The 14,984-nt window shown below is 26.9% G+C and overlaps 3 protein-coding genes across 8 annotated transcripts; 1 reads left to right on the top strand and 2 right to left on the bottom strand.

The window, feature by feature from the left end:
• Nucleotides 1–1,569: 1,569 nt before the first annotated feature.
• fmt (phosphatase 6 regulatory subunit 1-like protein fmt) lies at nt 1,570–7,242 on the bottom strand. Of its 3 annotated transcripts, none has more exons than XM_069114829.1 (19): nt 6,831–7,242; nt 6,152–6,231; nt 5,929–6,080; nt 5,690–5,811; nt 5,329–5,496; nt 5,013–5,191; nt 4,838–4,948; nt 4,616–4,751; nt 4,307–4,459; nt 4,111–4,224; nt 3,951–4,015; nt 3,656–3,854; nt 3,462–3,563; nt 3,207–3,304; nt 2,933–3,014; nt 2,666–2,864; nt 2,117–2,519; nt 1,868–2,030; nt 1,570–1,774 (listed from the first exon to the last, which is right to left on the bottom strand). In XM_069114829.1, exons 1-18 carry the CDS (start codon nt 6,888–6,890, stop codon nt 1,883–1,885), a joined length of 2,571 nt encoding a protein of 856 aa, XP_068970930.1. In that variant the 5' UTR covers nt 6,891–7,242; the 3' UTR covers nt 1,570–1,774; nt 1,868–1,882. The 3 variants fall into 3 exon arrangements, with proteins under 3 accessions (XP_068970930.1, XP_068970106.1, XP_068969241.1); XM_069114005.1 differs by having other exon boundaries at nt 1,863–2,030; XM_069113140.1 differs by having other exon boundaries at nt 1,570–2,030.
• A 721-nt stretch (nt 7,243–7,963) lies between these two features.
• LOC138184944 (kelch domain-containing protein 4) lies at nt 7,964–10,599 on the top strand. 2 transcript variants are annotated; one of them, XM_069123456.1, is made up of 8 exons: nt 7,964–8,146; nt 8,402–8,572; nt 8,658–8,893; nt 8,969–9,135; nt 9,207–9,356; nt 9,426–9,644; nt 9,717–10,073; nt 10,387–10,599. In XM_069123456.1, exons 1-8 carry the CDS (start codon nt 8,033–8,035, stop codon nt 10,548–10,550), a joined length of 1,578 nt encoding a protein of 525 aa, XP_068979557.1. In that variant the 5' UTR covers nt 7,964–8,032; the 3' UTR covers nt 10,551–10,599. The 2 variants fall into 2 exon arrangements, with proteins under 2 accessions (XP_068979557.1, XP_068979565.1); XM_069123464.1 differs by lacking the exon at nt 7,964–8,146 and adding an exon at nt 8,153–8,295.
• A 51-nt stretch (nt 10,600–10,650) lies between these two features.
• ValRS-m (Valyl-tRNA synthetase, mitochondrial) lies at nt 10,651–14,828 on the bottom strand. Of its 3 annotated transcripts, XM_069123279.1 has the most exons (16): nt 14,616–14,828; nt 14,334–14,526; nt 14,015–14,261; nt 13,709–13,937; nt 13,448–13,627; nt 13,251–13,375; nt 12,890–13,152; nt 12,586–12,814; nt 12,395–12,517; nt 12,150–12,257; nt 11,918–12,077; nt 11,565–11,833; nt 11,272–11,484; nt 11,100–11,211; nt 10,852–11,030; nt 10,651–10,767 (listed from the first exon to the last, which is right to left on the bottom strand). In XM_069123279.1, exons 1-16 carry the CDS (start codon nt 14,701–14,703, stop codon nt 10,702–10,704), a joined length of 2,784 nt encoding a protein of 927 aa, XP_068979380.1. In that variant the 5' UTR covers nt 14,704–14,828; the 3' UTR covers nt 10,651–10,701. The 3 variants fall into 3 exon arrangements, with proteins under 3 accessions (XP_068979380.1, XP_068979390.1, XP_068979400.1); XM_069123289.1 differs by lacking the exon at nt 12,395–12,517; XM_069123299.1 differs by lacking the exon at nt 10,852–11,030.
• Between the last annotated feature and the right edge of the window lie 156 nt (nt 14,829–14,984).

The raw sequence follows: 14,984 nt of genomic DNA on the forward strand, positions 1-14,984 counted from the left end.
TATTGCGTCTGAATATTATATACATTAGATATATACATATAATATTTAATTATGTTTAATCGGTATGTGGCAAAATTAGAAAATTCAAATTCTAGAGCTCTGTTTAAGAAAACACTGATGACTTGAAATCTTGTAAAAAAAAAAATGATCATGAGAAGAAGCTAGTTCCATGGTTACATGTGGTCCTTGAAATAGTGTAACTTTGTCTTGAGAAACTTTTCATATAACAATAAATAAAGCAGATATTTAGGTGATCCTATTTAGTTGTATGCTCTATATAAGAAATTAAAAAATAAAAATCCTTGTCATTTCTTTTTAAATTCTTTTTATTAATATGAACAATATTATTTGTAATTCATTAAGTTAGAAGCTGTAACATTTTCTTGTTGTATTCAAATACTATATTTAAATATGACAAGCATTTAGCATTATCATTGGATTATGATAACATGTAATTTAATTAAATAACTAAAATACTGTTTGTACGTTTTTTTAGTATGTGGTAAAATATAAAGAAATTTTATGATTTTATTTTCTTATTTAGAAATATCTCGATCATGTTTGCAGTACATTTGAGTTATAGCATTTTCCATAAAAATATTTTATAATTTATAAATCAATGAATTAAGATATTATATCAATGTTTTTAATTATGATATATATATGATATCACGAAGTACATTTATAGTTCTAATAATATTACATAATAATATGAAACAAAAGTATTAAGAATAATATCTTTTTTTAATTTTGAACACTGCTTATATTTATTACTTATGTACAATATTTCATGTACGGTACTATAAACACATTATTATACCCAAAAATTTTCAAAGCAAACAAAATTTCTTAAACAATTAGAAAACAGATCACAAAATTTTGTTTCAAAAAATTATATACATATTATTGAAAATACAAATTACTTAAAATTTCGATCCTTGCAATTTAATACTATATTTTTTTGGAAGATCATTTTGAGAAAGCATTATAGTTACTAAGTTTTACTAAAGTTTCTTCTCTGGAATGCAAATGAAAGTACATTCGTCATTGAAATACTTCACTACATTACATGTGTATACATTGGATGAGCACTACCATCAACGTAATAAAAATACATAATTTTCTTTTTTGTTTATATCGCATCGTTGCACGAGCAAACGTTTAATCAAACAATAGGCACTGCACGTAAGTACCTTTGCCTTATCGAACGAAGAAGCAAAAGCACCAGTTTTTTTATTAAATATTATTATTTACGGTGATTCTTTTTAAGCAGCCTCGTATCAGTATCACTTAAAACATTACAATATGTGTATGTATGTGTATATGTATGTATGTACATTTACATATATACACACACATCAGCATGTAATACTTTTGTGAGAACAGGTATCGGGCGACCAAGTTAGATTTTCTTGGCATTCGTCGATTTTGTACAAATTGTACTTTATCTACTTCATCATGCTAATATATTATACCAAATTTGCAACACGAAGGATGTGTGACAATTTAATCAAATTTTTGTATTAATTACGTACAAATAACAACCTAAAGAAATTTTTAATAACAATGTCCATTAAGAAAATCTGGAAAATTGTATTTCACGAAGTTGTATTTATAATTGAAACTTTGGCGATCCGAGAACATAAACATATACATCAAGTAATAAACTATTCATAGTTGAGCGTCGGTTAGTCTTTTACTTTTCAATCCATACTTATACCCTGCTATGAGTTGTTACCCAGGCGCCAACGCAATGAAGCACAATTAATGTGATCTAATGAAAATATAGGGACGTAATATATATTCTGATCATTCGTACAAATTTATACTTGATATGACTTTTTGTTGTTCTATTGCAATACCATACTCAACAAATAATTTTTCATTTGGTATCTGTTGACGATAATACAGCTTCCGATGATACATTTTTTAAGTTACATGGGATTTTATAATCGCTCGAAGACTTTTCATTTTGTACCGTAGTAGTCGCAACTTCCGTATTCTGTATGTTCCCTTCACACTTGATTTCTCTAAAGTTTGTAAATATATGTTATATATTTTCCATTATATTTTTAAATACGCAATACTTTTAAATATATAAATGCTTTTTATTTACCTGCTATCTACAATTTCACTTGGATTTGCATTTTTATCGGCAGTACAACCAGAATACAAATTACTCTCTGTACTTTGATGATTTATATTTGTTTCTACATATGAAGCGGTACTATCAACTGAATCTCCAATTTTCATATCACCTGCTCCAATAGCTTCTAGAGTTGCTTTGCTTCCCAATGCAGTATCCATTTTATTCTCCACTGTTATATTCGACATTTCCTTTTTACCATCATCACACAATTTATTATCTATTATCACAGCATTCTCCATGTTAAGAGTGTTTTCAAAGTTATCAAAATTTGCCCAGCCAACAGATTCAACTGGTTCTGATGATGCAATGTCCCATGGATTCATCTCAGGAAGTGTAGTATTGGTAGGTAATGGTTCTGTTGAACCCCAAGCTGAGATAACAAATGTTAATGCAGCAGTGTCGTAAATTTAAAAATTAAGTGTTGAGAATTTTTGTATTTGAAACCGATGGCGAATCGAACATTTATTTCGTAAAAGAAAATAAAAACTGAAAGTAATTATGAAAATTAATCCATACACTCCGTAGAATCAATTTCCATATGCATGTCTCGTGTATCCTCATCGTCTTCATCGGATGAATTAGAATCATTATGTTGCTGCTTTGTTGGCCAGTCACGTTTATCTACAACCGTCTGAAAAGTGAGTTCTCCTTCATCGCCCCATTCGACTACTGTATTACAATCCTCTAGATCGGCCTTTTGCTTTTGCTGACATATCTATATAAAATCGTTAAAAGTTAAAGCTTGAAATATTCATGAACAAATTTTATTAACGTAACTTGTACCTTATTGAACATATCTTCCCTTTTGTCTAGATCTTCTTCGCTGATAGTAAAGCTCATCGTTGTTAATTGATCAACTGAATTACTATAACATTTATAAAAAAGAAGAGATATTGCGAAGATATGTATAGCTTCATATTATGTTCTTTTATTATAGTACTATTTTCCTAATTTTTCTTTAATTGTTTTGCAACATAGAACTTTGTAATCATGGACATATATAAAATACAATTATCAACAATAAAGTGTTAGTAGTAAAGTATATATTTTTACTTACTGAAGAGCGTCATCGCCATCATTAAATTGATCATCGTGGAATCCAAAATTTTCAGGAAATTGTGTTGTCATATGTTGTCCCAGATAGTTGGTGTAAAACTATTTATGTTGTATAATATTATGAAAAATAATAAAATATTATAACTCACAAATAAATTTTCTCAATCTATAATAATCTATTCATTTTATGTACATTTTCTGCAACCTTTCTTTTTATTGTCTATATTTACTTTGCATAAAAATGTGTTGTACTAACCTGTTCGACTCGTTGAACCTGAAGAAATTCTTCTTGGGGATAAGAACTATATTCATCTGGATTTTCACTGGAGCTTGTCATGGATGCTTGAGGTTTACCACCCTAGAAATTCGAATTATAACTTAAGCAATGATGGACAATTCTAATATTAATAGAAAGATAAATGATATTTATCTAATAACTTATATACGTACCAAAAGAATTTGATGTGTTTTATTAATTTTTGTCAATTCAACATTCACAAAATTATCCCATTTATTAAGACACTCGGGTGACAAATTATCCTTCAAGAATTTATCTAAATTTTCATTTTTTTCACGTTGATTAACAATGTTATTTGCAATGTTTATTAAATGACCCATGTATCCTTGTTTATTTTCAATTTCTTTATTTCTAAAACATAAAAACGTCCGTTTTTTTTTTAAATTGGTGTATTACTGTAAAATATAAACTTATGCAATATTCTTTTACAATTACTATTTAACTTACTGTTTACTGTCATTTTTGTCCCATGCTTCCAAAATTCGATCTATCAATCTGCATTTGTTAAATATCTAAAAATTAATATAATTACATTAATCAAAAATATTTGTGCTTATAATATATTATAAAAATAAATATTTTGATTCTTATTGATTGCAATACTTACATTAACATAAATAATGTCATTTGTATCTTTAAAATCACAATTAATAGCTAAAGCCAAGCAAAATTGTACTTGAGTATGTAGAAAATTGTTCCACATATATTTAAAAAATAAATCCTTAAAAAGAATAAAATTAATCTCTTATTCATCTTTAGTATTATAAAACATTGAATTTTGAATGATTATTAAATTCACTTACAAGTAACGTTTGGAATGTTCCTAATTCTACTAAGGCTTCATAAACCTTTACATTTTCAGTTGCCATTAATGTTGTAAACAACTTTGCAACATGTAAACGCGTAATACCAACTGGACATTCTAACACACCTGTAGTTGTCTTAACAGGAGGTTTCTGTAGTGTAAAGATATGATTGTGAAAAATTATATTAAATAAAATAATTTTTTGCATGCATCGCAAAGATATTTAGTTTTTATAAAAATATTAAACAATATTATAAGCCATATACATTTGTTTAGAGAAAGCGTGTAATATTAATATAATATTTACATAAGGTGGATCGAGTAGAAGTTTATGAAGCTGTTCTAGGTAAGGCAAAGTTGCATTTGATATTTTTATACGTTCTTCACTGTCCGTGATGTCATCTTCAATACCATTTCCTTGAACACTATCCTCATTTCTTCCACTGAAATTTCAAACATAGCTGTTAATAAGATATGTAAACTTTCTTGCAAAAGGTTAAAAATTTTTTTAAATAATTTACATCCTTACTTGTTAGCTTTTGGTAAAAGTGTAAGAAGTACCTGAATTCCACCAAGAATACTACTTTCTAGTTTTTCTCCAGTTAAAATAGTCTCTAGTAACAGGCTTACTGTATCTGCTCTGTAATAAAAAATATAATTTAAATATCTTAAATTGTCTTCATATCTCTATTATTTATACTTACGACTCAAGAGTATTTAAAATAGGATCCGGACCAACACGTGCTGTAGATGTACGTTGATATTCTCTTGCAGCAGTGATCATATCACAAAGTAATTGTGCAGCATTTGCATGCTTACTTGGTTCAGAGTTTGGGGACAATAATTTTACCACTCTTTGCACTAATTGTTGACTATCCAACCACTGTTAAACCAATAAAAAATAAGTACATAAAATTTGAAACACAACAGTATAGTCAAATACAATAAAACAAAACAAAATACTTAAATTTTGCATACAATTAACTACAATATTAAAGATAAAAATTTCAAACTTCTTACATTTAATATATTTTGCCGCATATTTCCTTCAACTTGACTAACAAGTTTCAGTACTAAGTCCATAATTGCAGATGTCTCTAAATGTTGCAAAAGCAGATCGACACATGTTTGACGACTTTTCAAAAACTCTAAAAGCTGCAAACAAGTGAACTGATACGAATACCAGTTCTGATGGAGAAGATGGAAATATGGGATTTGAAAGTTCAGGTTATGATCAAGGAATAAAAGAAAGGTAATTTGATATTTAATACTTATAATGCAATTATACTTTAATTACAAAAAGTGTTATTATGTAAAACTACTTTCTATATTGTTTTATATATTCAATTTTAATGAATTTAATACATTAATTTATAATCACCTGAACAGTTTTGTGACCAATAAGTACTCCAATAGTCTTGCTAAAAAATGATGCCAAAAGAGGATTTAATGGTTGGTCTGTATCAATAAAAGAATAAAGTTTTGCCAACAATGCTTCGTTGCCTAAAATACAATGAATTTTTATTAAAATCCTTTTTGATATTTAAGATTATATATTTCTTACATTATAGAGAAAAAAATTAAATTGTTATAAGTTTATTCAAATAGGTTTATTCAAACCTGCTAATTTCTCGTTTAAAACTGGAACATCACACGTTAGTAGCTCACAAGCTACATTTGGATATTTATAGCGCCATCGTTCTTCTATATCTGTTGATGGTTCTTTAGTTGTAATTGTTATTAGCTCTTCCATTACATCAGATCTTATAAGACTATAAATAATATTATATTACGATATGTATATCATTTAATATTTATAGAAATGTGTTTTAATCTTACTTACTAATCTATAAGTTTCTTATTTTGGCTTTTACATTCTTGTAGTATATCCTCTTCATCCATCAATTCATGCAACGTAACATCCTAAAATTATAGACAAAATTAAATTTAATTTCTTTAATAATAGCATAAAAATAAATATTTAATAAACTGAAATGTAGATTATTACAAGACATCATTATTCCTTTTATAGGCTATAAAAGTATCAAAACCATAACTAAGATAGTTTAAGTATTATATGAAATGATTTACTAAATTATTGTAGAAGGAACAAGGTTAAAAGAAAATATATAAATACTATAAACATAATAGTAAATATCTAAATCTTATGACAGTTATTAAGCATAATATTGCTTTTCAAGAAAGCACTAATCATTTTCTTTATCAGATATTACATACTGTCATAAAAAATTTGATGTTTTGCAACATTTCTGAAAAATTATTAATATATTTTACAAATTTTTATTAAGGAAAAATACTGAAACTATATGAAAGAAATAATAGCATACAAGAAAATAAATAATAGACATAATGTTGAGTTAAGTAAAACAATGAAATAAGATAGAAATATAAGAGTAAAATGTAGATTACATTCGTGGCTTGGATTCTCGACAAATCTTTTTTAATGTACAAAATTTAAATCATGATGAAAAACAGTTTTATTTGAAAAAAGACTTCTTTACCTCTTTGTTAAGAAGAGCCTCGATATTAGGGGATGACACGTAATTATTTGCCCAAAACATGATGCGACCACGTACCTCGCCTTACTCGACCACGATACAATTAATCAGATGTGAAAATAATCACAACATTGAAGTGGCCACTAAAAAAATAACGTAATGCTTCGCGGGACAGAGAGCCAACTAACATTGCATGAACGTATTAGAACGGTAACAATGCTGTGAATAATTGCAACAACAATCTCACAGCGTCACTGTGAGGAATACAGTAATAGAATTTTTTTTTTAATAATATAATCTTCAAAATATCACTTTTTCTTCGAAAAGTAAAAATTCTTATTAAGAATTGTTTCAACTTTGACGTTTGCTGCAGAAGCACATACTTGTGATCGACTTTTAACCGAAGAAACGTAACTCATTTCAGAACATTTAGTTTCATGATCAAAATTTAAGCGCGGTTTCCATTGTGAATAGATACTATAATATTTTTTAAAATTTAAGTATTAAAAATGAAAATTTAATGAATATAAATAAATTATATTTCAATCAAGACAAATTTATATATTTATATACATATATGCATGTATCTAGATACAGTAGAAATACAGTGGTGGTAAAAAATCGAATAATTATATTAAAAAAAAATCATAAAATAATGTTAATAAAAAATAATGTATGATTTTGTGACATTCTAGATAAATATATGTACTTATATATGTAAGATAGAAGTGAAAATAAAATTGAACTTTACTTTAAGGGTTTAAGAATTATTCACTCTTTTATTTGCAATCTTGTAATTTTCGATGTGTAGAATCTGAAAATCTGAAAAAAATTCCACATACCCAAGTCGGATTCTACACGCCGAAAACTATAAGATTGCAAATAAAAATTCGCCTATAAAGAAAGTAAAATTTAACTTATATATATTGGCTATAATTTTTAATACACATTTTCAGAAAAATCTGATTAATTTTTCTGGCTAATAAAAAACTACTAACTATCTTTTTGGTGCAAAATTTAAATAAGTTTTAAATACTGTACTACACAAATATATAGAGCATATATACAATATATATATAATAATAATAATAATATATATAATGTATATAAATATGTACAAAGCATATAGAGGTTGAGGCGTTCAGACAAATGCATTGTAGCTCGCTATAAGTGTTTTCTACTCTTCAAAAAACTTATCATATAAGATGGGTAAAAAAGATAAAAACAAAAAAAAGATAAGTGGTGGTGCAAAAACTGCACTTAAAACTGAAAAAAAGCTAAATGCTAAAAAAAAAAAAGAATTGGCTACACTTGGTGAGGTTAGGAAAATGTATACATAAATATAAGAAATTAAAGCATATTTATAAAGGTTTTAAACATTTCTAAAAAAGTCAGATTTTGCGCTGAAATATATTTAATTTAGTATAAAAGAAAAATATTTTTATTGTATGTCATCCCTATTTAACATGTAATTATAGTCTTAATATAATTTATTATCCAAATATTATAAATGTGATTCATAATGCATAATTCATAGTGCAGAAATGATATTGATTTATTGTCATATATTCCAGGAAGATATAGAGAATGTGATTGCTCAAATTGAAAAAGAAGAAACTAAAAGACAACGTGTTATTGAAAAAGCAGTAGATCCACCATCCAGACGTGTAAATTTTACTTTAACAGCACATCCTTCCAAAGATGAACTTGTTATGCTTGGTGGAGAATTTCATGATGGACGAACAGTAAATTAAAAAGTTTTATATGTTAATATAAGATTTTATAAATAATAATGTCTACTTCTCTTGTATGTTTCATATTTATCTGCAGACGTTTGTTTATGGAGATATGTTTATATATAATTTAAACAAAAATGAGTGGATGATCATTAAAGCACCTGGTGCTCCTCCTCCACGTTGTGGTCATCAAGCTGTAACTACAAGTGCAAATAAAGGAGAACTATGGGTATTTGGTGGTGAATTTTCAAGTCCTTCGGAATCACAATTTTATCATTATAGAGATTTATGGGTTTATCGATTTGGAGAAAAAAAGTGGGAAAAAATTTTGTATGTTGATCATATTTTTTAAATATTTTGCAAGTTAAAATTTTCAGTTGCTTATTTCCTTTAATTCCTTTTAAGATCTTCTGGTGGGCCATCAGCCAGAAGTGGTCACAGAATGGCACATATAAAAAAACAGTTGGTAGTATTTGGTGGATTTCATGATAACTTAAGAGATTATAAATATTACAATGATGTACATATATTTAATCTTGAAACATATGTGTGGCACAAAATTGATTTAATAGGTAAAATCTTAATAAATAAAAAGTGTAGTTTAAAAGCAGATTATTATATTAACATATCTCGTATGAATCAGGTACTCCACCATTTCCAAGATCTGGATGTATACTGCTACCAACACCTGACAATAAACTTCTTGTATATGGTGGTTATAGTAAGGAAAGAATAAAAAAAGATGTTGATAAAGGCTGCATTCATAGTGACATGTTCTTATTGACTCCTGAGAGTAAGCAATTTTTTATATAAAATGTTTCATATATTAAAATTTTAAATAATATTAAATATTATATCACAGAAAATGATCAGTCAGGTTTAAAATGGAAGTGGGTGCCTGTAAAACAATCAGGAATTAAAATATCACCACGATGTAGCGCACCTGCCACTTTGGTTCAACCAAATTTGGCTTACTTATTTGGTGGAGTTTTTGATGAAGAAGATAATGAAGAGGAACTTCGTGGGATATTTTACAATGACTTAGTAGCTTTAGATTTAGAAAAATTTCAATGGCACATAGGTAAATATATTAATTAGTATAAAACTTCTCTTGATAGAATAATAGAATAAATGTATTACTGTTTACCATCAGTAACACTGAATGGAAAAAGAGATATAACCACACGACGTCGAAGAAGAAAATTGAAGGAAGATGATGGGGAAGAGAATGATATCGAAATGGAAGATGACAATGATATGGATACGCAAGAACCACTCCCTACTTCTGTTGAATCTAAAGTTATTGATGATGATGGAATCTTTACAGTTACAATAGGACCAACACAAATATCTACTACTGATAAAAAAGAAAACATATATAAAGATGTGTTTGTTCCATCCCCAAGAATGAATTCTGGATTAGTTGTAAAACACAATAGCTTATATTTATATGGAGGCTTATTTGAGGATGAAAACAGACAATATACACTCAACGATTTTTATAGTTTAGGTAATAATTTATATATACATAATTAATTTGATAAATGTTGTATATATTGTGTGTTGCTGAAAAGATGACCAGCACAACAGTACAGGGATCGTTCACCGTCACGCATTACTATGTTGTTTTGTTTATATATGTAACATTTATATATTTAACGCTTTCGGCCAATACGCGTACTTATCTTTATGATTGTGCTGAGTCTATATGAGATAAGCAATCAGATCCACATTCCTTACTCTAATCATCTTTTTAGTACGCACAGTACGTACAATAGAAACTTATAAAATAAAATTTGTTTCTAATTCGTTTCTTTTTATAGATTATCGTAAATTAGATGAGTGGAATACAATATTGAGGGATGATTTGTCTTCACAAATTTGGTATGATTCCAGTGATTCTAGTTCAGACAGTGAACACACAGATGACAGTGATGAAAATGAGAGTGATCCTATAGACAAGCAGATGGATGTTGATAAAAATTAATGATTCCATTGTATTATACAATAGAATGCTTTAAATAAATTATGTTTCAGATTATTTTTAATATTTAATCTGATTTCAATCACCAAATTTCATCCTAAAATATTTTTTAACGTAATTTATTTAAATTACATTTCTTTTAAATTATTTAGTTTTAATTCTTCTGTGTAATTGTTTCTTTCAAGATGTTCTTCTTAAATTGTTGTAAAATAGAAGAGTTCTATAAATAAAAAAAGTAATAAACATTAATCATTGTAAATGTAAAGTATATATATATATATATATATAAAATTGTTTAAATTACCTCGGTAATAATAAATAATGTACAATCAGAACTATAATTATAAGAAACACTATTTTTATCTTCTGTATAATCATCTTTTAAGAATATAAAAATATTAAAAATTTTACTTCCACCTTTAATTAAATTTATGACATCATTATAAAATTTAAGATTTTCAAATTTGCTAGTTACAATGTAAACTGTAAATAAAAATCTTTTTTAATTTCTTCATGTATCACCATGAAAGTATATAATTTATAAATAATTACCTTCTGGATTTAATTTTTTGCTAACATTACCCATAATGCTTCTAATTTTTAATGTAATATTTAAGACATCATTTATTTTTTCATCTAGAGAAACGTCTCTCCATTCACTATACTGCAATGTACATAAATTTATTGTTTTGAAATATATTAAAATGTCAATATGTTATCTCACCTGTTGTGGTACTGGATATTGTGCTTGCATTAATGACGGCACTGATAAAAATTCTGGAAATTCATTTGATAATCTTTTGTACAAATCATCAGATATATGTGGAATTATAGGTGCAGATATACGTAAAAATACTTCTAAACATTTTCTTAAGCTATATGTATGACTTATATGTGTATCTATGTCTTTGCTCTTATATCCCCATTTAGTTGCTTCCTATATAAAATAAGATCTCTAATTATATTTTAAATTATATTTCTCCATTAGTAATTTCAATTTAATAACCATGGTATTACCAAATAAAAATCACAAAACTCATAATATAGGAATTGCTTCATTGATGCAATAGCTTTATGGAAATCTCGTTGCATAAATGAATCACTGAATATATTTATCATTAGAGATAATCTGCTTAGAATCCATTGATCAATAATTGTCATATTTGTAGGTTCTTGATACACTTGTTTGCTTGTCATCCGTAAGACATATTTGCCTGCTTGCCAAATCTTATTTAAAAAAAATTTGTTTGTTTGGCACTCCATAATATCAAACTTGATATGTTGATCTATTTAAACAAAGATATTTGTATGTATCATAATTAAAACTGTATAATAATAAGAGCAAATATCATTAATTGATATGTACTAACTTTTAATATTGTGACTACATAATGTCATACGTAATGCGTCTGCACCATATTCTGGTATACCATTAGGAAACTGTTTATTATTTGCATTTAACATCCGTTTTAAAACAGATTCACTAATTAAACCTGTATTATACCTTTCTTTCATTTGTGCAATCAGATCCTATTTACATCACAATATTTAAAATAAAGAAAATACGTTTTTTTCGAATAAAATACCCATATTAATCCTTACATTTAAGGTAATACCATTGATAATATTTTCTGGAGAAACAATATTCCCAGTTGTTTTAGACATTTTCTTTCCATAAGCATCACATACAAGACCATGCAGTAAAACTTCCTGAATGAACAATTGTTATTAAAATGTTAAATGAATCTTATAAGATTATTATATATCAATTATAGATTATTATATATTATATATCATATATTATTATGTATTAAAAGAAATATGTGCCAAAGAATAGAAGATCTTACATTAAAAGGTAAACAATTAGTCAATTCCAATCCTAGCATTACCATCCTTGCAACCCAAAAGAAAAGAATATCACTTCCCGTTTCCATTAATGTTAAAGGATAATATCTTCTAAAATCTTCTGTCTAAAAATATGTCTTCTAACATAATCATATCTTACTAATCATATTATTCAATTATTATAGCTTTATACCTTCTTTGGCCATCCCATTACTGCAAATGGAAGTATTGCAGAAGAAAACCAAGTATCCAATACATCTTGATCTTTATATAATTTTACATCTGGTCCATATTTATTTTGTACAATAGTTTTTGCATCATTTTCAGTTCTACTAATTATCCATTCAGTTTTACCTTCAACTGTAACATAATATGCAGGAATAGAATGTCCCCACCATATTTGTCTTGAAATACACCAATCTCTGAAAGAAATATATAATTAAGAAATAAATGATATTATCAATCTTTTCTATATATTGTTTATATCTTTTTTGTACCTGTTATTACTGAGATAATCATACCACGATTTTTCATAAGTATTAGGTATTATTTTTAAATGTCCCTGTTCCACAGCTTGTAGCGCCTTGTGAGCCATACTTTCACATTTAATAAACCATTGTTCTTTGAGTAAGTATTCTATGACATCATGAGATCGTGAACACAATGGCACGTACATTTTGTGATCGCTGATACTTTTTAGAATACCTCTATTTGACAATTCGTTTAAAACTTTCTCTCGAGCAATAAATCTTGGCAAACCCTAAAATTTATAATAAAAAGGAGTTACAATAAAGGAATTTACTATATTGAAACGAAGTTTGTAAAAAATGCAATTATTTAAATAAAAAATAAATATACTTCAAATTGTTTGCCTATTCCTGTTATATTTCCATATTCATCAATAACTTTAATAATTTCTAGTTGATGATTTATTGCAATCTGGTAATCTAAAGGATCATGCGCTGGTGTTACTTTTATTGCACCTAAAAGAATTATTTTTATAACAATGTGCTATTCAGACTAATAAACGTTTGAAATAATTAAAATGTAATTACCTGTGCCATATTGTCTATCAACTAAAGGATCAGAAATAACAGGAATATATGTTTCTCTTAAAGTATGCCAAACTTGATGCCCAATATATTTTGTGTACCTTTCATCATCTGGATGAACAGCAATTGCTACATCTCCAAAAAGAGTTTCTGGTCTAGTAGTTGCTACTACTATCTCATGTTCTAAGAAAACAAAAATTGAAACAAATTTTCTTACAAATGGATTACATACAATACGGTAGTATTATATTTGAATGATTATACTTGAATCTTTCACTGGATAAGCTATATATGCTATTTCACCAAATGTAATCATTTTCTTGTATCCTGGAACTTGGAGCTGTGTCTTTTTAGTAATGTATAAACGTTCTACCTCAATATCCGATATTGTACTACGTAGAGTAGGAGACCAATTTATCAAATCTTTTTTCCTATATAATAAATTTCGATTGTTCAATATGACAAGTGCTTCTATCACAGCAACATTATGATCCTGAAATTTCAAATATAAAAGAATACTTTGTTTGTTTAACACTTCAGATACCTTTTATGGAAAAATTCCTATTATACCTTACTCATTGTAAAGTATTCTTTAGACCAATCTAAACTAGCACCCAAAGCTTCTAATTGGGATTTTATATTATTTTGTTTTTCATTTTTCCACTGCCAAACAAATGACAGAAACTGTTCTTTTTCTACATCTGACTTACTAATACCTTTTACTTTAAAAAGATATTTTTCTATCATCATTTGTGTTGCAATTCCAGCATGATCAAAACCTGGTATCCATATTACAGGATGTCCCTTCATTCTATACCTAAATGCAAATTACCTTCTGAATTGTTATTTGATTTAACATTTAAATAATTAATAACTTTTGTAAAGATACCATCTTGCTAGTATATCTTGAATTGTAACAGTTAATGCATGTCCTAAATGCAATGTTCCAGTTATATTAGGAGGAGGTAAAAGCATTTTCAATGCTGCTTTTTCATTATTTTTAATAGTAAAATGATTATTGTCTTTCCAAATCTGACACCATTCATGTTCAATTTTTTTACAATTATAAGTTTTTGGAAAATCTAGAAAGAGTTTATTATTATCATAATAATAAACTTTATATAGACACTACTTTTTTTTTAACATTTTGGTGATCAAAAAATGTAAATACCTGATAACTGTTGAATAGAGAACTTATTGCAGCAATATTTATTATAGAACTTAAAGCGTAATGAAGTATTACATTGTATGACTTTCATTATATATTAAATATATGTCATATATTTCTTCTTTTATTTTGTGCGTTTAAAAAAACATAACCAATAATGCAAGTAACATCAAATTATTCATTCACTGTAATCATAAATGTTAATGGTTGTCATCAATTAGAATAAGAGAATAAGATTTATTGTAAATTTTTATTTAAAATTCAGATATTTTTATGTTGTTTTGAATTAATAGCTTTATATTACGTCAGCTCCCCTTAATAGTTTTCAGTAATATGATACTGTTCATTATTTTCTTTTTATCAAACGAGCTA

The sequence above is a fragment of the Bombus flavifrons genome, chromosome 1, assembly GCF_040668555.2.
Source record: "Bombus flavifrons isolate JBK064 chromosome 1, iyBomFlav1_principal, whole genome shotgun sequence".
In the NCBI taxonomy this organism is placed as follows: domain Eukaryota; kingdom Metazoa; phylum Arthropoda; class Insecta; order Hymenoptera; family Apidae; genus Bombus; species Bombus flavifrons.

Coding starts and splice junctions, on each gene's coding strand:
- fmt (XM_069114829.1), bottom strand. CDS start 6,890: ATGTTTTGGGCAAATAATTACGTGTCATCCCCTAATATCGAGGCTCTT. Junction 3,855..3,950: donor GACAAAAATGACAGTAAACA/GTAAGTTAAATA, acceptor TTTATGTTTTAG/AAATAAAGAAATTGAAAATA. Junction 3,305..3,461: donor AGGTTCAACGAGTCGAACAG/GTTAGTACAACA, acceptor CAACATAAATAG/TTTTACACCAACTATCTGGG.
- LOC138184944 (XM_069123456.1), top strand. CDS start 8,033: ATGGGTAAAAAAGATAAAAACAAAAAAAAGATAAGTGGTGGTGCAAAA. Junction 8,894..8,968: donor AAAAAGTGGGAAAAAATTTT/GTATGTTGATCA, acceptor ATTCCTTTTAAG/ATCTTCTGGTGGGCCATCAG. Junction 10,074..10,386: donor CAACGATTTTTATAGTTTAG/GTAATAATTTAT, acceptor TTCTTTTTATAG/ATTATCGTAAATTAGATGAG.
- ValRS-m (XM_069123279.1), bottom strand. CDS start 14,703: ATGAAAGTCATACAATGTAATACTTCATTACGCTTTAAGTTCTATAAT. Junction 13,153..13,250: donor GAATAGGCAAACAATTTGAA/GTATATTTATTT, acceptor TATAAATTTTAG/GGTTTGCCAAGATTTATTGC. Junction 12,258..12,394: donor CTAATTGTTTACCTTTTAAT/GTAAGATCTTCT, acceptor TTGTTCATTCAG/GAAGTTTTACTGCATGGTCT.